At 43.3% G+C, this 23,854-nt stretch overlaps 1 protein-coding gene across 1 annotated transcript in view; it reads left to right on the top strand.

The window, feature by feature from the left end:
- LOC133128722 (receptor-type tyrosine-protein phosphatase S-like) overlaps positions 1-23,854 on the top strand; it is a 205,929-nt gene that overhangs the window by 160,363 nt on the left and 21,712 nt on the right. Inside the window, exons 14-25 of the mRNA XM_061242447.1 lie at positions 303-329; positions 1,648-1,765; positions 4,518-5,111; positions 5,914-6,008; positions 6,975-7,228; positions 7,866-7,953; positions 8,567-8,794; positions 9,531-9,688; positions 10,940-11,055; positions 14,012-14,059; positions 20,905-21,002; positions 22,854-22,977. Coding sequence (XP_061098431.1) covers positions 303-329; positions 1,648-1,765; positions 4,518-5,111; positions 5,914-6,008; positions 6,975-7,228; positions 7,866-7,953; positions 8,567-8,794; positions 9,531-9,688; positions 10,940-11,055; positions 14,012-14,059; positions 20,905-21,002; positions 22,854-22,977 — 1,948 coding nt within the window. The remainder of the gene's footprint in view (positions 1-302; positions 330-1,647; positions 1,766-4,517; positions 5,112-5,913; positions 6,009-6,974; positions 7,229-7,865; positions 7,954-8,566; positions 8,795-9,530; positions 9,689-10,939; positions 11,056-14,011; positions 14,060-20,904; positions 21,003-22,853; positions 22,978-23,854) is intronic.

Below are 23,854 nucleotides of genomic sequence, written 5' to 3'. Positions count from 1 at the left end.
ACAGCTTGAAGGTTGTACATGAGGGAGCAGTAAAAACAAAGAAACCAAAAACAGGAAATCTCCCAAGAACCAGCACCTGTTCTGCGGATCAGTGTCGTGCATGAATGTTTGATCGACCAATCTCCACAGCTGTTTTCTGTCAAGGGATCTTCATGTTGTTCTGTTCGGTGCTTGTGTACCTGCTTGGGTCTTTTCTTCCACACCTCTCCTGCTGTCGCTCCCCGCGCCCCCTGAAGTTGCTCTCACTTTCTTCTTTTTTCCCTCTTTTCCATCGCTCTCCCACACTTTCTCATGGGGGTTAGTGGGAAATGGATGACACTGCCGAATATGTGAGTACAGAGATTTTTGGTGTACCCGTGCAACAGCCGACCTGGGTATTGCATCAACCAGACTGTCGTTCAAGTCGGTCGCTACCGCCCGTTCCGTCGTAGTCTGACACAGCCAACTATGTTATTTATTTCATGTTCTGAATCTCAGCATCGCACTAAATTCATGTTTGGGGGCACAAGCCTGCAATCGCGCTATGCTAACTAAGGCAAGTTTTTACTTCAGTTTATTCACTGTCAATGAGCAACTGACGAAGGACAAAATGGAGGCCGATGCAATATCCACTGCTGTGTGTGCCGAAGCTAACGTGTGCTGTGTGCTGTGTTGATGGATTCATTATTATAAAATAGAGAGCATGCAGTGCTTTAGCTGTGTACACTGGGTAGGGACACTCACTACCTATATTTTTACTGGGCCATTGCTCTGGTTGTGATGGCATATTTCTGTTATACTGCCTGGAAACTACCCCACGGCCACTGATAAGCAGACTGACCTGGCGCTTGTACCAAACTGAACCCATCCTATAACTGAGTACCTGCAAGCATCCAGCGCGACATCTCTCCACAGTGAATAATTATGCTTGTGAATATATTTCAGAAAATTCTGGCAGCTATGAACCCTCAGACAAAAGAACCGTGGACAAAATTAATTAGCTTAATTCATGAGCACAATTTGTGTTTTTCAAATCTTTGAATTGTTTGGTTTTTAACATTGAGTGGAACATTTTGGGACAGATTTGGCTTTTGTCAGCAGAGGACACATATGCAAAGATATAGATCCCCTTAATAAAGTTATTTCTGTTCTTTTCATTTTGAAATAAAGGCAAACCCAGTTGCATGTTCTTATACAAAGGTGTGCCTGCAGCTGAGCATGAGAATAACACATTTGTGCTTCGACATATACCCATCCAAGCTATGCATAGGTACAGGAAATACTTCACAAACAATAGCAAAGCTGACTTAAAATGTATCCAGTATACTATATAGTGTACATTTCACGTGAACAATGTTTGATCCACAAGGACCCTCTTAGAATAGTATTAATCTATCCGGACTTATAAACTTTATAAATGTCCGCTTCCCCTAGCCCATCCATCCCAAAGGCAAGACTAGTGATTGACTGCAAAAGAATTCCAACCCTTGTAGAGCTTTTCCATGTTGTTGCTTTGGGGCTTCAAACCCGACATTTTGAAATAGCGGTTCGCGTTTCTGTTGTAGCAGGTTGAGAGTGGGCAAACATTGTTTCTTCCTTTTGTCCTGGATGATCCAGACTAATGCGTGGCCTTTGAAAGCAGTGCTCTTTGTGTTTATTAACCCTCAGGAGATGATCATTGGGGGCCTGCAGCCTGACACTACCTACTCCATCACAGTGGCAGCATACACCACCAAAGGAGATGGTGCTCGCAGCAAGCCCAAGCTGGTGGTGACAAAGGGAGCAGGTTAGTAACAGTAGTACCGCCCTGTTTTATGTCTGAGGTATGTGTCTCAACAGAGTAATCGTTAGCATCCGTGGAGTAGCCAGTAGTTATGTGTGAAAGTACAAATACTGCTCAGAGCATAGATGAACTGTAAATGCACAAATGGTATGTTAGTAGCTATTCAGTAACAGTAATGAGGGGAATGCCACAAATAGCGAATATGGCTCAGCTCGTTGTAATATAAAATGAGTGGAGTGCAGAATACAATACAGATGTCCAAGAGGGTATGGTTATGAAGCTAAGTTTGTGTGTGTGTGTGTGTGTGTGTGTGTGTGTGTGTGTGTGTGTGTGGATCATGACCAAGTGATGTTTTAGACATGGATCAATACACAGTTTTCCTCAGGGTCAAAGCGTGCTGTAAAAGCTTCTGGAAGCGTCAATGGTGCTGGCACTTTAGCAAAAGAAGGGGGCCCAGTTATGGATCTCTGCTAATTCAATCATGGCTTCTCTGTGTGAGTGTAATCTAGCATTACAGCAAAGATTCCTCTTCAAATCTGTTGCCATTAATCACCTGCTGTGGGACTGTTGATTAGTGTGATAATGGCTCGCGGGTGGAGGTATGAGTGCAGCCAAAGATGGGTAGCAGAGCCAAAATGTACGCCTCATTCAAAACAAAACCATGCAGTAGTAAAGTAAGTCTGTTGGGTAAGTTAAGGCTTTGGTAGTTTAGAGAAGTGTGCTATGGCTCTCTCTGGATAAGAAACTGCGCTCGCTAGCTCACAGTAAGAATTTTGCAGGTCTTGGTGGCTTCTTGAGAAATGGCTCATAGCCACGTTCAGACTCCGCAGAGTTTTAAAGATTAAATCTTTTTTTTTTTTTTTTTCTGTGCTGTTCAGCAGATGGTCCCAGCAGGTTTTATTTTATGTTAATATTACAGGAGCCAAAGAGTCTGGGAGCCTGAAGCCTTCCTTGAAAGGCCATCTCGAAAAGGTCACTGAATGTGTGGGGAGGCTGTATGGTGTTTCAGTGCCCCTCTGACGAGGCTGGGCTTTGACAGACAGCCCATTGCGAGTGTCAGGCTGTGACATGGGGGAAGGCCGCCTGTCAGTCTGCCTCCAGTCAGCCATGTTGTGACTCGGGGACCGCCTTCCTCAAAGGGCCCAATAATATAAAAATGGAAAAGTTTTATTATCAGATTTATGTTCATTATGCTTTAAAAGTAATAATAAAGTATTCCTTCTTTTTTATACTGTCAGAATAAAGTGTGCAGTTACACTGTGGTATTAGTCAATTCCTGATAATAGTTATTGCTGTGTTTCAGGTTGCAAGCAGTATCCTATTTTAATACAATGTTAAAGCAAAGTAGAATTCACCAGTTTAGCAATGCTCGTATGTATAGAAATGTAAGGTCATTCCTTTATCCTGGAATGTGTACCTAATGCTATACGATGGCATTGTGGTCATTTGAAGGGTAATGGGTTTTGTTAGTTTGTTAGTTATGAAGGCATGGTGGCAAGAACAACACTGTTTTTAGGAATAATGAATAAAAGCAACACTTTCAAATTAAGAATACCAGAGAATAATAGTGAGCTCCTGTGTTCTTGAAAGGTACATTTCTGAAGGCAGAAGCACACATCATTCTAAAACATCCATCAGGAATTTACTTTTGGCTCAGGCTCACAAACAGTAGCATTCTTTGATCATTGAAATTATTTGAAATGAATAAAGAATACAATTTCGTAAAAATGCATCATAGAAAGATATTTCATCTTGAAGGGGAAAATGTTCACAGTCGGGTATTTATGCTATGAGTTTCAAAATGACCCCTCCCCTTCACAAAATCTGACACCACTAGGTGACACCATCGAATGAGTGATGGGAAGGGGGAAGTAATCCAGCCCCAAGAGCAGTAATATGCTGGAATAGTTCATACTCACACAGAGCCATTAAAGTGAAATGAAGCCAGTTCAGGTCCAGAACCATTACAGGAGTGGAGCAGTGGCATAGGGCAGATGAAATTTGAAAAGCCTGCTTTTTTTCAAGCAGGTGCTATAATGCAAGGCCAAGCTTGGTCTGTACAGTTGGCCTGGAGCCTGTGTAGTAATGCTGCCTTCAGATAGGAGAAAGCAGAACAATGGGAGGATTTCCCATTGCCTCGACTTTGTAGTGCTTTCACAAGTTGCATATTGTTTGGATCTGACTGGGTCCCAAAACAGTTGCGTGTCCGTATCTATGACCACGGTCACACCATTACGGGGCGATAATTGGATAAAGTTATGCTTGATCCGATATTTGCCTAAATTATTGTTGCTGGTTGAACATGAAGCCTATCTGTTGCAGTTTGTCAGCAAGTTAATGGTAGCTCCTTCCATTTCTCGCAAAGAACATCACCTTAACTGCTACACCAAACCAATTGCAATAGGTAGCCCTACACTGGATCATAAACAATTTGTGGAGGCGAACTGCTGCAAACATATAATTATATTAGAATTTTGTTAACTTGAACGGTTGCTGAATTGATGAACGGTAATGGAAGCCACCCTCTTGCTGCATTCACATGACTTCCTATGGTAATATTTGCTCTTTTAAAAATAAATCACAAGAAAGCAAAAAAGCTGGCATTGTTAGACCTAAGTCGCATCTGCTTGAAGGCGTTGGTGTTAAACTAAATGGAATGTTCATTTAAAATCGCTCAACAGTAACGGCTTGCTGCAAACGTAGTTCGCTGTCTTAAATGCACGTCTGACGTTCTTCTCCTCTCCCCCGTCCGCAGTGCCAGGTCCACCACCCCTGTCGGTTACCCGGGAGATGGGGACCACCGCGGTGGTGCAGTGGCGGCCCCCCGAGGCGGCTGGCCCCGGCTTGGAGGTGCAGGGGTACCGGCTGCAGTTTGGGCGCAAGGACGTGACCCCTCTGGCCACCCTGGAGTTCACCGCTCAGGAGCAGGAGTACACCGTCAGCAACGTTCACCGCGGGGCCACCTACGTCTTCAAAATCTCCGCCAAGAGCCGCTCGGGGTTCGGGGAGGAGGCGTGGCAGGAGCTGACCGTCCCTGAGGAGGTGCCCAAGGGCTACCCCCAGATTTCGGAGGGCCCTAACGCCACCTGCTGCTCTCTGCAGCTCTCCTGGCTGCCCCCCATGCTGGCGGAGCGAAACGGAGCCATCACGGAGTACACGCTGGCGTACAAAATGGCGGGCGCGGCCGCCAGCCCCCGCGAACTGACTCTCCCAGCCAGCGAGTCTGGCTACACGCTCAGCGGCCTCGACCCCGACTCCGCGTACGAAGTGAAAATTCGTGCACACACCAGTGTAGGTGCAGGGCCCTACAGCCCTCCCATGCAGTGTAAGACGCTGGCCTTCCAGACAGGTAGGGTATGCTCGTTTCATTTTCTAGGGGGAAAACACACTGAAATGAAAGCAACCGAGCCACCGGCACAAAAAAAACAACAACAAACGCAAAACAATGTATGCAGGACACTCACTTCACTAAACCAAAGGTAAAAGTCAGTAACTCAGTAAGAAACAGTAAGTCGTTGAGACGGATGAGGCCTCGTGTTGGAGGTAAGTGTTGACTAAGCAGACAAACTACCACCAGCCCCTGCTAGTACACTACAGTTCACTACATGCTGCTTCACACCCTGTATGCTAAGGTAGGCTCTCCGCTTTCTCACGTCATATATATATATATTTTTTTTTTATTTGAAATGTATTATGAACCCCCCACGTTAGGAAGTTGTGCGGCATGGCATCCCAAGATGCACTGCTTCCCACTGTGGGCATGCTCTTGTTCCAGTCTGTCGTTGTTCCTTCACCAATCATGCTGGCAGTGTCTGCCCTGGCTTAATTTTTATTTATTGCCGTAGCCACTTACAAGCTATAATGCCTGAGTCAAAGTTACGGCTTACGGAGAGACACTGCCACTTGGCAAAGCCAGCGTGTGATCATGTCCACCCATGTGTCCGTGTCAAAGAATCAAAAGTGTTTTGTGTTTAACCCTGACAACCATTCCCCTCCTCCCACAAACCCTCACAGCGAACACAGCTCACCGCGGGAGTCCCCAAGGAATGGAACTACACCGTCTCTGCTCTCAGTGCGTGCTTTTTCTCAGAACCAATTAACCTGAGAAATTTGTTTTGTCTCTTGTTCCTGTCTGTGCCTTTTCCCCTAAGATGTTCCAAAGAACTTTACTGTGAAGTTTGTGACCAAGACTTCGGTGTTGCTGAGCTGGGAGTTCCCGGACAGCAAATACCCCTACCGCTTCACGGTCAGTGCCAAAAACCGACACAACCGTCTGCCCCTCCGTCTGCTGATATACTCAGGGCCACAGCTTCTTCTGCCTTAATTCAGGGATAAAGGTCTTACTTCTGGGTTCACAGCAGACTGGGGTGGAATCTGTAATTGTTTTGGATTCATAGATGGCATCTCTGGTGTAAAATCCTGCTATGACCAGCTTGAAATTACCAGCTACCAGCAGTTTCAAACATAGCTTGAGCTGGTCAAACCATTGTGAGTATGGAGCTGGTCTGAGCTGGTCAACCAGCTACCAGCTGTTTCAAAAACCTAGCTTGAGCTGCTTTTTTCAGCAAGCATATCTTTATTAGACAAGTTAGGATGAATTCTCTTTCTATTTTGACTCCAATTTCTATGTGACCTTTTCTGGCTGAGTCATCTGTTCCTTCCTGCTGAAGTGCCTAATCAGGAAGCTGTTCCCTCACAACAGTAGTGTGACAGGAAGAACAAGTCTGCGTTACATCCCAGCAGACCTGAGTGAAATATATAATTGTTTTGGATTCAAATATTTTTCTACACTTTACTGAGTTTGTATGCTGCAATCTGTGAAACACTCAAAAAGTGCAAACCCCTCCTTCTGGCTGTGGTTTCCTCGGTTGCACCAGGAAAGATCAGTTGAGCACAGAAAAGTATTTCAATCCACAACTATTACGTATTTCACCCAGGTCTGGTTCATGGGGTTGCAGAATTGGGTGTACAGACCAACACAATTGGATACCTACAAAATTAAGTGTAGCACTAGTACTAGTATTTAATAGTTTTTCTTAGGGCCAGTTTCATTGATGCAGATCAAGCCTTCATCAATGTGGGCTGATTCAGATCAAGATAGAATAAATAAAATTTTGAATCCAGATTATCTGTACAACACTGAATTTAGTCCAGGACTAAACTTAATCTGTGTCTGTGAAACTGGGCCTTAATATTTTCATTTCCTCCTTAGGTGGAATATAGTCGCCAGAAGATCGATGTAGATGCCAGATTAAGGAAAGCGTTGTTGACGAGCCTTCGGCCAAACACAACCTACGACTTCAAGATCACCAGCCCAGAGGGCAACATGGGGGGGCTGCGTCACCGCATACAAGCCAGGACTGCCCCGCAAATTCTGGGGAGAAAGCCAGAATTGGACCATAACCATGACCTAGAGCCCACCCTAACCCTCATCCTGCCCCCACTGGAAAAACGGGACATAATCAAGTGAGGAGAAGCCACAAATACACACACAAACAGACATACTGCGCGCGCGCACATGCAGTCACACACACACACACACACACACACACACACACACTCTCATGCGCACACACCACAGACAGACTTTCAAAGACTCTAATCTTTTGTCATACTGATCTTTAGACAAAGGGAACCAAAACTTTTAATTAAATTAGTTAAACTAAAAATTGTATTATTTATTTCATTAAAAAGTCATCAAACAACAGAATCACCCCTGCGAAAAAATAGCTATTGCCCCCTTAAACCCTTCGTATTATTTAATATCAGCCTTTCAGATTGCTGTAGAGGAACACTTTCTCTGCGGAAGTGATTTAATTCACACAAATTGGTAGGTTTCCAAGTAGCTTCTGTCAACCATTCAGTGTAACAAATATGCAGTAATAGAGGAAATCACGAATGGGGTAAATACTTCTTCACAGCCTGTATACCCTTTCCATTGGCTGAGGCTCAACAGCAAAATCAATGGATTTGAGATTCTTTGACAGAAGATCAGAGCTACGGGATGTGGCACAGACAGTAGCCATGTTATGATTGATATTTTGACATGTAGCCATGAAGCATTTGAGTGATGGCATGGCCTAACACTGCGCTGTCCTTTCAGGAACATCTATGTGGTCGTAGTCCCTCTGAAGAAAGGGAGGGGGCTCATCAGGCACATCAAGAGCCCAGAGGAGATCGACCTGGATGAGGTGAGCACAGTGGAAACGTCTGTTTAGCATTGCTACGCATCATCGACTTACAGCGCAGGTGTCAAACTTCAGTCCTGGAGGTCCTCGGTGTCTGCTGGTTTTCAGGTCGTTCTCGGCACCCGTGGTTCATTGAAGTCATCGATCGGCTAAAGAATGCGCACACCTTGTTTTCAAAGCCTTAATTGATAGCTGATTTAAAGGAAACCACAAAAACCTGCAGACACTGCAGCCCCCTGGGAATTCAGTTTGACATTCCTTGACTTACATCAGCATTACATCACCCGTTTAGAGCACATCATTAACATTGTCAAGATTATAGGCACCTGGAATGGCTCTTTTATTTTCCTGCGAGGAAATTTGTAAGGGGGATGCTGTGGAGATATTCTTTGTTTGCCTTCACAATAATGCATTATGAAGATACATAATCAGTGTTTTAATCCTATCAGTCCGTAGAGAGCCGCACAAGCGTAATGTAAATATTTCACTTTCCGATTGCTAGTCACAGTAACGTGGATAATAATATTCCCTTACCGGCCCTTTTTCTTCCTCTCCCCCTCACTCTTTCTGTCCATCTCTCCTTCCCTCGCACGCTCTCGCTCTGCTGTCCCCTCAGCTCTTGAAGGACAGCAGTCACAAGCACCGCTACGGCCGCACCTCCAGGCAGCGGAGACAGGTGGACCCCCGCAAGCCGTACATAGCCGCCAGCTTCAAACCCTCCACCCTGCCCAGCTTCTTCACCCTGGGAAACCAGGCCGAGTACAACGGCTACGAGAACCGGGCCCTCGAACCCGGGCAGGAGTACGTCTTCTTCCTCCTGGCCGAGCTCAACACTACTGCCGGGGTACGATCTTCTTCCCCTGTCATTATGCCCCTGCATGGTTACAACAGCTGGGGAGTTCACGCAAGTCACTATTCATTAACGCTTTATTTTACGGCCCGTTAATTACCTAGTACTTGGGTAAATTCCAGGTACTTATTAGGTAACAATTTTGACTTTAAGTGGTAAGCACTATGAAACGGGCTGTAAAACGTATTTACATAGTACTTGCATATGGTATACCTAATAATTACACAAGTAGCAGTGTACTTGGTAATTAGCGGGCTGTAATATAAAGCATTACCCACTGTTCTCTTAAAAGGATGTAGATTACTCTCATATTATGCGTGTCATATGTTATCATGCATCTGCAATGACATGCTGAGAGCAAGCAGGCGAAACCAGGCTTAGCTTTTGAAGCTTATTTCCTGGTTTTATTGAGAGACTAGCGGCAGTGCGGTTGGCTGCAATATAGGTGTTCCAGCCAATTTTTCAATGTAAGTTAATGGTAACAATACGATAAAAAATCTATTTTTTCCTTTCTCGGGCTATTTGTACCGTACAACCTGGTGTCACCTGACAACTTAAGTTCCATGGCGTCAACACGCTTTTCACGAGCCCATGGAAAGTCAGTGGGTGACCTCACAGACACCTGGTCCATATTTTTTCTCCAGACTATGGCTTGGAGTTTTATTTCTTAGACGGTTGAGTCAGGCTGGAGACTGAGTTTGTGTGTGTCGGTGTTTGTATCTGTGTGTAGAAGATGTACGTGGCCAGCCCCTATACGGATTCGGTCATTGCCCCGGACGTGGACCCGCTGCCCATGGATGGAGGGGACGGGCTGATATGGGTGGTGGGGCCTGTTCTTGCTGTGGTCTTCATCATCTGCATTGTCATCGCCATTCTGCTGTACAAGAAGTGAGTGCATAAACCTCCAAGGAGTGGTAGAGTCATATACAGTAGATAAAGATAGGAAGATAGAAGATTGATGGGCCTGTTATGTTTTTGTTCATTTTTCAATGTTGAGGTCTGGGATGCAAAGGCTGTGCACATCTTAATGTTCATTAAGATCCATTAGAATGTCGACAACCTTTCAACCTTTGTACACATCCATTAAGATATGTACAGTACATGGGTTGTACACATCTTAATGGATTTTAATGAGCATTTATTGCAGTCTGTATGCAACTACACTAGAAGAAGCCTTATTCTTTGATGCATATACGCTCCATTTATTTATTTCCACTGTATCTCAAGACAGTTTATACAACTTGGTGAATGAAAAATTAATGAAAATAATGAAGACCCCCTTCACCTGAAACACCTGAAACTGTTGTTTTTTGACTTAAGTCTTCTGCTGCTGTAACCTGTCCATTTAGAGGTTTGACACGTTGTGTGTTCAGAGATGCTCTTCTGCATACCACTGTTGTAATGTGTGGTTATTTGCATTACTGTCACCTTTCTGTCAGCTTTGACTAGTCTGGCCCTTCTCCTCTGACCTCTCTCATTAACAAGGCGTTTCTGCCCCTATAATAAGTACCTAATAAAGTGCTCAGTGAATGTATATATTATTGTAACTAATTATTTAGAATTAAAAGGATGGTTCGCCCTCTGGGATTCACATTAGTGTATGTTTTTGAGCCCAGGAAGTTCTTATTTGTGATTAAGGCTATTTTATATGTTCACAAGATGCAAGAAAATGCACTTAAACTTTTTTTTGGCCATCCTCTGCCAGTGCTGTAGTGGTTTCTGGGTCAGATATCCTGTGATTGCAGTGATTCAACAAAAAAAAGCTCAATTCCATATTGATTAGCCTGTGCTACTCTCTACCTGCACCTGAGTGTAGCCATTGAGAACAACAATGAGAACTTGCATATGTGTTCATTTATTTACATACTTATTTGTTTGTGTTGCTCTCGGATTATCCACGGAAGCAGCAAACCGGACAGGTAAGGCTAAACTGTGGTGTTGAATAATTGTCCACTATGTGGATTAAAAATTTAATATTGAAAAGAAAAGTTGATGTCATACCCTATGTTGAGTCTGCTTGAGAAGTGGTGCATCGTCAAATAGTGCATGCGTGTTGTGTTTGTGTCTAAGTGTAACAGTACTGTGAAGTCTTTTCGTTGCCATTTTAGTGTCTTGATGTCTGTTTTTATATCTCTTAAGCAGCAAACGGAAGGACGCAGAGCCCCGCAACAAGTGCCCTCTGAACAACGCCGATATCATGCCGCACCACCCCACCGACCCTGTTGAGATGAGACGCATCAACTACCAGACCCCAGGTACGAACGCAGTACCGGCGCCATGCTCGTTCACACAGTTGTGCTGTAGATATGATACGCTCTTGAAAAAATCGCTGCAACAAGTCAGGTCGGCAAGAAATCTGCCCTGTGTCCGATAAGCCTGAAGTTGACTGCGGAGGTATACAATAGCAGCAGTAAGTCGCGCTGTGTGTGTGTGTGATTGCCGCAAAGAAAATATCAATACGAGATGTAAGACTGACCTGAAGGTATCGATCATCTGCATTTCTCCCTCTGTGCTGTTCATTCATTACTTTTCTTAAGTTGTCTTCATCAGATACGCTACAACTGCCACAACAACTGATGGGAAATACGATAAACATCACAGAGACTGCTGCGGGAATTGACTGCCGTTCGGACAGATTGGCTCCTTCAGACCAGCGGGATTAATACAGTCCAGCGGGAAGTTCGTAGAGGACAATATGCAGGAGTTCACAGGGACGTGTAGAGAGGAGAACGTGCAAAAGTCAAGAAAGACGATTGGAGATCAGACAAGGCGAGAGTCTAGAGGGATATTTGAAGAGCTTTACGATCGGGATGTTTGGAGACTAAGGGCTGAGGTTAGAGGAGAGATGGAAGGTTGAAGCTGACTCTTGCTAGTTTGGTGCACCTTATGAAGTTGAATCTCCAGGGAGGGTTTCAAAGCAGTGGTTTGGTCTGAGGGCAGCTTAGAGAACAGTGGTCAAATGTTACATCTCTAGCCTCCTGAAGTCCGTCCTACTTAATTGTGTCCTTGATTCAGTTGGCGGCAATCATTCCTTTAAAGCTTCACGATTTGCCTGCAATGAAATGTCCTGCTCACCCCCCTGGAGGGTGTCTCCATCCCGGCTTTCCCCTCCACATTCTCCGATTGCATTTCTATCCCGACTATTTGGCCTGGCCTCCGTCCGTGTTGAGTGAGATAACACAGCTGTCATCATCATTTGCCATGATATATTGCATTAAAAAGGCACTCGTTTCAAAGAGAAGAATATCAGCTGGACCTTAATGGAAATAAGATACGCAATACACTATTGACCTGAAAGAGCCAGTTCAATTTTGTTAAGAATCATCTACTTTATTCCGTGTTTTACAGTTGTGATTACAGTGATATAGAAACACATCAGAAAAGTTAGCAAGCTGTCATCTTGTTCCACTATTGGCACAAGCGTGATAGCCTCTAATAAAACGAAGTGTGATAGCCTGTAAAAATGTTGACATAGTGCTGTTTACAATTTTCTGCTGCTCTGCTCTGAAAATGGCATACCGTTTTCAGTTTGCTCCAAGAATTTCATTTAAAACACCATTTTGAGCTAATTGAACAGTGCAGTGAGCAATTGCAACACTTCCATTCACTAATAGATGCCATTTTTCAAGTGACCACACTTCACTACGCTCCGAGAAGCACCTGGCACGTCTTAACATACATTTTTATGCCTGAAGTGTGCCAGGGGCTCGCATTAAATAAAGATCATGGTTGTCTTTGTCCATATGACAGTTATACGTTCTTCCCTCTCCTGTTTTCCTGCTGCCTGCCATCTGGCTGAGATGTACCACAGATTCATTTCCACACTAGCTAGGTGATTCTGTCTCCTAAGCTTCACCCCTCAATGCCCACTCGCACCCCTCCCTGTGCCCTCTATCCCTCACCCACTTCCGCTCCTCTATATATTGTCTTTACTTTCTTTGAGTCCATTTTCCAGCAGTTCCTCAGGCTTGATGACTAGCACTCAGAGCCTGCAGTCTGATCTGGGAGGAATTACAGTGAGCTGTCAGCTTGCCCATGGGCCGGAACCATCTACCTAGAACCCCCCCCTGCTCCCTCCCCATCCCAGCCATCCATTTAACTTCCGTGCTTTCCCATGATTCCTGGAGGCAGAACGTCCCCTCAGCCTTTGATGGATGGCATCTTTAGACATAAGATTTGTGGACCCACCTCACATCCTTTAATGAATCATTGTCGGCGTGAAATACGGGAGACATTCTGCGCCCGTCTGGCCGCGCCGCCGTTTCGCGCAGGATTCGATCCACTCGGCCCTGCTAATTAAGAGCGAGCCCGCTTCGTTTAATTTTCTGTTTTACAAGTATTTAAAAGGACGATGTCCTTAATGGGACTGGCCAAATTTACGACGGCTGCTAGTCAAACCCATTCTCGCGGGTTCCAGTATCTACGATTAGCGCGTTGTTGTCGGGGGCAGCGAGCCGCTTTTGCGCAATTTTGGGTGTTTGTTATCACAGAGAAAAACAGCAGCAGGCTACATTAAGGGTGAAGTGTGGCTTGAGGTGCTGTGCTGGCCTTCCCTTCCGTCCCGCAGCCCCACCATGGAGACCGAGATGTAGGCAACTTGACAGAATGCGGCTAACAAGGAGGGCTTTTACCACTCGCCCTCAATTTTCGCCTGGTTGACTCTGATGCATTACCCAGGGGGTGAAGGGGTGCTTCTTTTTTCCAGTGCTTCAACAAGGCAGATATTTGAGTGGAGGAGGGGTGAAATGAGTGGGGAAAACCCTTTTTTTTGAATGTGCTAATTATTTCATTTCATTCTTTTTTATGAAGCAGGTTATCCTCCTCTACTGCAGAGTGTTTTGTGTTTCCTGTCTTAAATTTTGTTTTCTTCTAAATCTGGACAAAGCCATTAGTTAGCTACATTTGCAGTTCCTGTTTATTTCCTGACATTCCAGTTGGAACATGGTGCGTACATGGTTGTTGATACACTGTAATCACACTGCTGTCCTCTTCCTTGGCTCGACTGTTCTGTTAGCCGGCTGGAGGATTTGAACCTTGGTGTAAATTGTACACACTGATTCTCTTAGTTCCCGAATGGTTCAATTGTGCTGTAGTGGAAGTCTTTCATAATTTTCATAATTCTTTTATTGTGTTCAGTGCTGTGCTGGCTGTACTCTAATTCCATAATTTGTTTTCACCATCAATGTTTTTTATGTCTGCTGTTTTTCACAGATTCTGGTCTGAGCAGTCCTGTAAGCGAACCTGGTTTTGACTATGAAAGTTAGTCCCAACAGATTTGAGTTCTTTTTTCTCTTTGCATTTTGTTTAAGTAGCAGCACTGTGCCGCTCACCACTCTGTTTGTTTGTTTGTTTTTTTTTCATTCCTTTATTCCCTCTGTATTTTTCCACCGGTACAGCACTATGGTCCTTCGGTCTGCATCGTTTGGTCTGACTTTTTGCTCACAAGCTTTTGGCTGCTCATTAATGCACCGTGCGAGCTCTGCAGCTGCTGTGGATGTGGAGGAGAACCCACGTCCATCACCTCCTCTCTTTCACCTCCCCCTTTCACCCCGACACTCTAATTTCAATCTGAGCTGACGAGGAGGGGAGCGGAAGGGCTTACTCACTCTGAGCGGCAACGATAATGAGCAAAATCAATTAAACAAACACCTTAGAACAAGCAGACTTCTCGTCTGTCGTTTCCACTGCTAGCAAAAGCAATAAGGGGGGGGGGAGAGAGTTTTCATACAATCAATTGGGGCCTTTCTGTTTTCATGTAAATAAATGTATGCAAATGCACATTCAATGTTGCATGGCCATTATCAGAGACCTCTGTTGCTGAAATCCACTGGGAATGTGAGACTGGAAACATGTAATTGGAGCCCAATTTGTTTCCCCTCATTCATTGATCTTTTCTTGATTGCTAGCGAAAACAACAGCTTCATATCAAGGTGAAGGATATTGGATGGGGGAAAATAGCAGATTGCAGATTGCACATTTCTGGCACGCTATGAGGTTCTGCAATGGCAGTTTCTGTTATTGTGTATCCTTTAACTGTGTGATAAAGTCTTTGATGGTTTATGAATCTGCATATTCATAAGGATAGACAATTTCTGCTTTCTGCCTTGGTACATTGCAATTTGCATGTTTTCACAAATACAGACAAATCTTTTTCTCAGCAGAATGCAGAGAGGGGCTTGTCTGGGGGCATTGTCTTACGGTCGAGGGAGGGAGGGTGTCGCGTAACTGCACTAGCAGTTTAAAGCTTGTGTCATCATGAATTCAGTGACAAGATGAGAAAATACAGCTCTTTTTAAATCTTCAACATTCATAACCCAGAACAGCGCAGCATATGAGATAAAGAGGAATCTACATTTAAGGATTTCTATGTGTGTATTTAGTACATATTTGGCTTGTTTTGCAGACACAGATTAGTGTCTAGACTCAATTAATTTTTGAATGGAAATTGTCTTCTTCAAAACCTGGCCTAAACTTAATCTGTGTCAGTGAAAATGGCCCGTTGTCATTTTGTTTCAGTTATCTTCATAGAACGACAGTATGTGACCATGAAACCGAACATGGTGGGCATGCTCAATACCAAATAAATTTTGTACCCCCATGTTAAGCTACAGTGGTGTGCAAAAATGTGGGCACCCCTGGTAAAAAAGCCTGTCACAATTAATATCTTGCTGAACAGAAGCAAACCTAACCTCTAAATGGTACAAACACAACATGACACATTTCTTCAAAAGCAAAATTCAGAAAAGCCTTGCACATAAGTTTGGGAACCCTTGCAAACGCTTCCTGTAGCCAGCTAAGAGTCTTTCAATTCTCGCTTTTGGAATTTTTCCATATTCTTTTTGGCAGAACACCTTAGCTCAGAAATGTTTGAGATCTCTTCACAGATTTTCAATAATATTCAAGTCTGGGGACTGTGGTGGCCATTCGAAAACCTTCATCCGTCTTTCCTGATGGTACTTCATGGTTGATTTCGACATATGCTTTGGATCATTGTCTTGCTGGAATACCCACCCTCTCTTCAACTTTAATGTCTGGACTGACCTTTGAACATTTGCCTCTAGAATTTCTTGACATTTTGTGAAATCCATTCTTCCTTCTGTTCACACAATATTGCCTGTGCCCCCAGCTGCCACACAACCCCAAAGCATAATTGTCATGGCATACGTTAAAATGTGTTTTTTTACTGCCACCTTGTTGTTTCTTTTGAAATAAGAAAAGTACTCAATCGTTCAACTTGCAATCATACAAAACGCGCTGTTCGGTAGAAATCATAAACTCTTCTAAAAGACGTTCTTGCCTTGAGAAGGCTTTGCTTGTAAGTATTAATAATGAAACTATATTTACGAGTTGCAGTGTGTTATGTAGTGTGACGTTAAATGTTCGTTTGAAAAGCGTAGCGTCGTGTGATATGAAAACGTGTTGTTATACTGAATGCGCTAGCATCTATAGCTAACAGTTGCTGCGTATGTATTTTTGAATAACGTGGTGGTATATGCTAGCTGTGACTGTATTTCTGTTAGTACAGCTTCATGATATGTAACACAAGAAAATGGGGGATATATTTTGATGTATACTCCTTTGTTTATTTGCAGTTTTACAAAAAAAGAGAAAATGTAATGTAATGGAAATTCTTTGAATGAAGATTGAAGTAAAGCTAAGAAAATATACTTCTGCATCGGCCTTTCATTGGATAGCCTAGCCCTGATGTTAGTTGTATGTCTAGTTGGGCAAACGAGCGCGCAATAAGGACAGAACAATAATAGATCCACCTCCATACTTAACAGTTGGCAAGGTGTTCTTCTCTCCAAAGGTCTCGCCCTTCTTTTGATTGTGGCCAATTTCAGTTTTGTCAGTCCAAAGCACATTGTTCCAAATGGCTTCAGGCTTCTCAGTGCTTTCTTTTGCATACTTCAGAGCCTTACATTTGTGTTGAGGTCATAGGAAATTATTTCTGGCAATTCTTCCATGCAAGTCTTTGTTGTTTTAAAGTACATTATATTATTGTCCTGTGAACAGTTAGGCATGTGTCTGCTACTCTTTTTTGCAGTGTGGGTTCTTCTGAGCATTTCTCACCAGGTCTCTGACCATTCTATCTGAATTTTGTCTTGGTCTTCCAGACCTTACCTTGACTGTTCCATTTATCGTCCATTTTTTGATAATGTTTCTGACAATGGAAATAGGCATTTTTTACAACATTGAGGTTTTTTTTAGCCTTCTCCTGGTAATGGAAATGAACCATCTTCATTCTGACATCATTGGACAACTATTTAGAGGAACCCATTACATTACATTTCATTAATGGCATTTGGCAGACACTCTTATCCAGAGCCCAGAACCCATGGTTGTTAACACCTGACAGAACAGCCACTGTAGTTTGATACTTTAGAAGTCATGGAGTTCAGAATAAAAAGTTCAACCCTGGAATTATATTCACCTGACTTATTGAAGCCCTAACTAGTAAGTCACCTGGGTCTGGGCCTTAATAATCCCAAATTTAGGATTCCCAAACTTTTGCCCAGGGCCCTTTTCCTTTTTTATAAAATGTATTATTAAAAAATAAAATAACTTTAGTATTTGCAGAAAGGTCTTGTGTAACATGTATTATTCAGGCTTTCCCTCACATACAGATTCATTGTAACGGACATTTAAACCAGGGGTGCCCATCTTTTTCTCCCTGAATTTCTGAATTTATATGATCATGGTTTGAACATAAAGCTGGAAGGATATTCACATTCAGATGTATTCCTTATTTATTTCATAAGAACTATTCTGAGGAGCAGATATTAGCAAGGGATTCTGGGTAGTTTACTATAAAATGGCAACAGTGAAAGCAGTTAGGTGAAAAATCTTTTGGGATGATTCTATTTTCTGCCACTGGCATACTTTTTCACATCTCTGGTTCTTTGCATCTTTATTTCACACAACATACAGAACTACATACAGCTTCTGGGCTGTTGTTTGTTGTCTGTTTAAAAATAATAATAAGGTAGTTAAAAGAGAGGGTGGGGGATTTTTCATGTTTTGTCTTGTGAATGACTGCGATATACAGTGTTGATTCTTGATTGATACACTGGGCCTCATGCAAGAACACGATCGTTATTGATCTTTTTTCATACGAAGGGCTCGTACAAGTCTACCACGATTCAACAAATGCTCCTAACTTCAGAAAACTGTTGTAAATGAAGATATCCATTTTAATACAGTGTATACGGTTCCATCGGATAGATGGCCAATGGGAATGACAAGAACAAGGGACGAAGTCGGTACCAGATTGGGTAGACTGTGGTCCATTCGTTTTGGCAAAACAACAATATGGCGGACTGTTGATAAACTTTGTCTTATTCCTCCTAAACATTCCACTAAACTACATTTCTGAAAATATTTGAAGTGAGAAATAAGAAAGGCAGTTGCTGAATCTTGATTTATATTTGATCTGAAAAATCCTAATTTGAAAGTTTGCATGCACGTAAGAAAATGAATGGAATGCATTGTTTACATAAGATTGATTGTTGATTAGTATGTTGCATCAGAACCACTCGTAAATGTTAAATGTTAAATGTTACTCGTTAAAATTAAATAGAAGAAAATTGATGAATGCACCAAGTTTAAATCACTCATACCTATTCTTTAAGAATCTGTTTGTTTCGGTGGTTCTTGCATGAGGCCCATTGTTTTCTTATTGGTCCTTTGGCATTGTATCCTATGATTATGGCACATCATGAAGGATGTCCCCAAGGATGTGTCATAATAATAATAATAATAATAATAATAATAATAATAATAATATGCTGTAATAAGCAATGTTGGTGTGTTCCTTTCCATCCATAGCTTACTTGTAAGACCACATACATCAGCAGTGGGCTGAGCTTACAAGGTTCAGATGGACACAAACACCATTGTAAAATGACCTGGAATCTGAACTGAGTAAGCCAGTTGGCCAGGCAAGAAAGACAGTAAAAATAACCTGGAAGCTGATCTGTGCCAGCCTGCCAGGTTCAGCTGTGCACTGGAAAAGGGATATTATGTTTCATCGAGGAAAACCAGAAGCGAGATACATTATAGTAAATGTGATTATGCTCATTTTGTATGCTCAATTACCTTTGATCAAAATGAGATCAAAGGACATTTCTGACTGAAGGCAAGCTACCGTAATTACTCAAAAAAAAGCTAGAAATGTTAACGAAAGAGATGGCAGTTCAGTTGAAAATCCAGCACATCGTTTTTTGTTTTTTTGTCCATATTCCCTTCCTAGATGTGTGCTCTGTGCATTTTGACTAAATCTATGCAATGTAAGTTAAGCCTTGCATGTTTGACTGCCTGACAGGATCAGTGAGAGATAAAGAGCTCCTAGAAGTTCATGTGACACCTGTCTTTCACCATGCCACACCTTTCCACCATCACTGTGTTTGCTACACCTTTGTCTTGGTCACTGTACCCATCGCGCCAGGCTAGGGCTCACCCCTGACCTCCGGAATAACGCCTCCCTGATTAAAGGCATACTAAAGGCAGGATATTAACCTTGCAGCGGTACTGTGTTTACAATCAAAGACATCTTCTCTTCCGTTCTCAACGCCGCCTGCTCATTTTTCTATTTCAAATTCGTTTTACCATTCTTACCGTCATATTTCTGTTTTCTATAGCTGTCACCAGCGAGGAAAAGCAATTCCAAGGTTGACTCTGGCTTTTGAATGAGCCCAGTCAGCTTGTCGTTTCGCTTCAATGTACTTCCGCCTCTTCACTTTTGCCATTGTTGTAGCTAACTAGCTACATACGCTCTGCTAAAACCTGATCGCACCCCACACCCACCCCTCCGCACACAGAAACAAGCACCACACCCAGAAACGACCCAAACACATTTTAGAACAACAAAAACAGGTAGGACATAATGGACATGCTTTAGCATGGTTATTTTATAATATTTTCAAGGTAGAAATCCTACATAGTATGCCTTTAAGTGCCAAAATGCATTCTCGTTAATGCTTTTCCAAATCGTATATTGGTGTGGTAACATTGCTGAGATTAGATATAAGTTGTTTTCATGCTCCTGTTGGTACCTGTACCGGAACTCCCGTAAGCAAAGTAAAATGGACTCCCTTGAGTCGAAGCACAGCTTGCTTGTCGATGTCGTGTTGTGTTGGTTGTCAGAGAGCAGATGTTTGAGAAGACGGAAAGTCTATATCGTGTGCCTAACTGCAATATCACTGAATTGGATCGCTTTGCATATTTCCCCCTTCTGTAGGTGAAGCAAGACATTTTTATTCCATAATTAGTACAAATACAGTTTATTTTATAAAACTGTGTACCGTAAGTGTAAGGAACAGAAGAATAGATCTGGTTAAACATAATCTATCAATAATACGCATCTGTGACTACTTTGTAAATTTGAATCAGAAAGGCGTTTTTCTGTCTCCGAGCAAGATAACTGGAAAGGTTATGAATGTATGCGAGTGGCACCTATTTCAATTACTGCCTCGGGATCCAGGAAAATATGCTGTATTTTAGGGCTGTTGGAAATGGTGCATTCAGAGTTAAAAAATGACCTTGTTTGATGCTGAAAAGAGGGTTTCCCTCATTTGACGATGCTGTCTGGCATGGGGTGTTGTGTTGAGGGTGGTGAGTACATAATGTTTAGTGCCTTTCTGGGTTCCAAAATGTTTGTGCGCTGAACCCCTCAGTAAGCGGAGTGCCAAAAGACAAAATGGCCCTGGCCTGGCTGCTTGTGTGCTGTCTGCATCTGCATATCACTCATTAAAGCCACACAGACTGCTGACTGCTCACTCAATACGTCACGCAGGTTGTGTGTGTGTGTGTGTGCGTGCGCGTGCGCGTGCGTGCGTGTGCGTGCGTGCGTGTGTGTGTGCGTGCGTGCGTGCATGGGGGTGTGTGTGTGTCTCACTGTCTCACTGCAGGTGCTGCTCATACATGTATCCCATGTACTGTACCAGACTCCGTTTTATTCCCCCTTCTTGTTCTCTGTTGCCTTGCTTTTCGTATTTGTTTTGACGGTCTATCACCTGCCAGACTTCTCGTGCTTTTTTAAATCACACATTCCCCCACTTCTCTCTCCCTCTTTCTCTCTCTCTATCCTTCCATCCACCGAACAGGTATGATGAATCACCCGCCCATCCCGATTTCGGAGCTAGCAGAACACACCGAGTTGCTGAAGGCCAACGACAACCTCAAGCTTTCGCAAGAATACGAGGTGAGGAACTGGGGGAGGAATGGACAGAGGTGGGCTGGAGTGGAGTGAGGGTGTGTAGAGTGGAGAAGAGTGGAGTTGGGGAGGAGGAGTGGTGGAGTGGTGTGTAGGAGCCACTCTTAGTCACTCTAACATTACACTAAGTTGGAAGGGGAGCATTAACCTGATACCTTGTGGCCTGATAGCCGTTGGTGAAGATGCTCATTTTAGTTATAGAGCTCTGGGTGCTGTGCTCTGAAAAATGAATCAGCGAGTTTACCTCACGGTTATCACGTAACATATACGTACATTTACTTGACGTGAGCATTTTTCTCCCACGTTAGAAAAAAACTTTTTTACACTGTAGTTTCACATTCCGAACCACACCAAACGTAAATAAATAGAGGAGCAGAACTACAGAGAGTGCGGTTAGTTGTGAAGAGAAAGCGAGTTTGGTGTTGACAGAAACACGGTCTCGCTGCATTGCTGCTACCACACAGCGGTAGCATCCCGCCTTCTTGCAAGAGGCGAAGGAGAGACAGAGGCGAGACACGGAGAGCAAAGGCAACGCAGGGACTCGGAGTTCTAGTTACTCTTTCCAAAAATAAAAGACAGAATTTAAATTAGGGCTCTGCTTTGCATTTTATTATTCTTTTGATGAATCACCTCTCACCAGTGCAGCTCTCCTGGAGCTACTGGCCCCTTGAGTGATGATTTACCATGGTCGGGGAAGGAGGAGGGGGGTGGAGAGGCAAGGTGTGTACACGAAACATTCAACTGAATGTTTTCCTGGAGGTGAACCTTCCTGCATTTATTGCCAGCCTCGACTGCAGAAAAGTACATTCTGTTGAAATATCTCATTTACACACACAGCATCTCTCTGTCTCTCATAAACACATATACTGAACCGCATTCGTTCAGCTCACTGCAAGTTTACTCCCAGATTTCGGCAAAAGTGTGTACTCACAGTGAAATGGGAAAACTAATTTAATTCTCGTAATTTTAAGGTAGTCTCAGTCAAAGGCATGTGTGTCACGCCCAAAGGTGTGCGAATGGAAATCTTTTTGTATCTCTGGTGCATATGGAACTTAGACTAAAAATAAACTCACAGCCCATATGGTGCTGTAGATGGAAAGAGAAGGCTGAGTGTTATTCTTTTTGGGGACATAATTGGCATCAGTGTTTAGGGTCTGAAACGTGTGTAGAGCCATAATTTAACAAAAACAAATTACTATCAGTATTCTGGCAGCAACAACCGCTTCTAAATGAAGGCACATCATGTGTGCTGGCACAGTGCTGGACAATACACTTTTTATGACACTGCATACCTGGCCTCACTGGAAACAGATGTAATTGTTGTGTCATGTTGTGCTTCGTATTATATAGGCACACAGAACAGTAATTGGACATTTTCAGATTGGCATTGGCTCCCTTTAGGTTCAGTGTTCTTTTATTGGATATTGATAGAATGTAAAAGCAATATGCTTTGTAGCTTTATTTAGCTCCACTGCCTGCACCGTCAAAGCATAAATGTGACCATCCTTCATACCCGGTTCAGGAGGCCATTGTCACCTGAATGCAAGTACTGAATGGTAATGGAATACTAAATTATCCTGACACGGGGATGGATTATCTGTTCCCACTTCCCATACAGTACGCAGAGTGGGGCTGGATTTATTCTGCCTGTGACAGGCTGGTCTGGCCCCCTAGGGGAGAAAGTCTGGCTCTCACTGTCCTCTCACAGCAGTGATCCCAATAAACCCATCTGGATGCTGTTCCATCCTTTGATAATACCTTCTCTCGCCACCGCTGAGAACGATGTAAGGATGTAGCAAAATCAATGTTGTGCGCACGTGTTTGCGCGTGTTCCTACAGTCCATCGATCCTGGCCAGCAGTTCACCTGGGAGCATTCCAACTTGGAGGTCAACAAACCCAAGAACCGCTACGCTAATGTCATCGCCTACGACCATTCGCGGGTTATCCTCTCACCTGTCGAAGGTAAGGAACTCCTCGGAAAACAGGAAATCCCCCGGTTCCAAGACGTCTTGGGCTACGGTCATAATCGCAGATGTAATACAATGTAGGGGTGCGTATGTGAAGTACATTTTCACTGTTCATCTTGTAGAGCTTGGGTGTTGGGTGCAGACACCTGAGGCACTGGCTATGGAGAACATCGTTTTCCCGACTGAAAGTCTTGAGTGTTATAAGACAGCAAGCTTCACCAAACTTTTCTATTCAGTAATATTTATTTATTTAGATTGTTTATGTAGGCATTCATTTTGAGCTTCACACTTGAGAACAGCTCAGTGGACAGTGGCAAAAAAAAAAATAATGTGAAAGGAAATGGTAAAAAAAAAAAAAAAAATCATGAATAAATTAATCAACTCAAAAATTGTCATTTTACACTGCAGTGATTTCACCATTAGTCTCGGCAGCAGAGAGATTCAGGCACACAACAATCCTTTCTGCCGTTGATATGACAGAAGCGGGAACAGCACAGTCACTCTTCGGTTTATGGGATATCGTGCTAGCGCCTGCCTCGATGTGCCAGCTGCTTACCACCCCTCCTATGTTATTTTTAGACTCCTAATCAACACCTAACTGTTAAATCACCAAAGTGACTCCATGTTAGCTTAGGATAATAAAGAGCAGTAAAGCACAGTTCATTATCTCCGCTACCTCGGGGGGAAAGATGTTGTTTAATGAGCTTTCGTGTTTTCTGACCCCTGAATCTTCAGTACTGTCCTATCACAAACATAGGGATGCCATCGATTTCCTAGGCTGTAGTGTAGAGTTGTGGGACATGTCATGTAAGATATGAGAGGAGCTAGTTTTTGAGTTTTTGAGGAAGGCGTCATTTGGTTCCGTCTGTCTC

The sequence above is a fragment of the Conger conger genome, chromosome 5 (genome assembly GCF_963514075.1).
Source record: "Conger conger chromosome 5, fConCon1.1, whole genome shotgun sequence".
In the NCBI taxonomy this organism is placed as follows: domain Eukaryota; kingdom Metazoa; phylum Chordata; class Actinopteri; order Anguilliformes; family Congridae; genus Conger; species Conger conger.
This window is presented reverse-complemented; position numbering and strand designations above follow the sequence as displayed.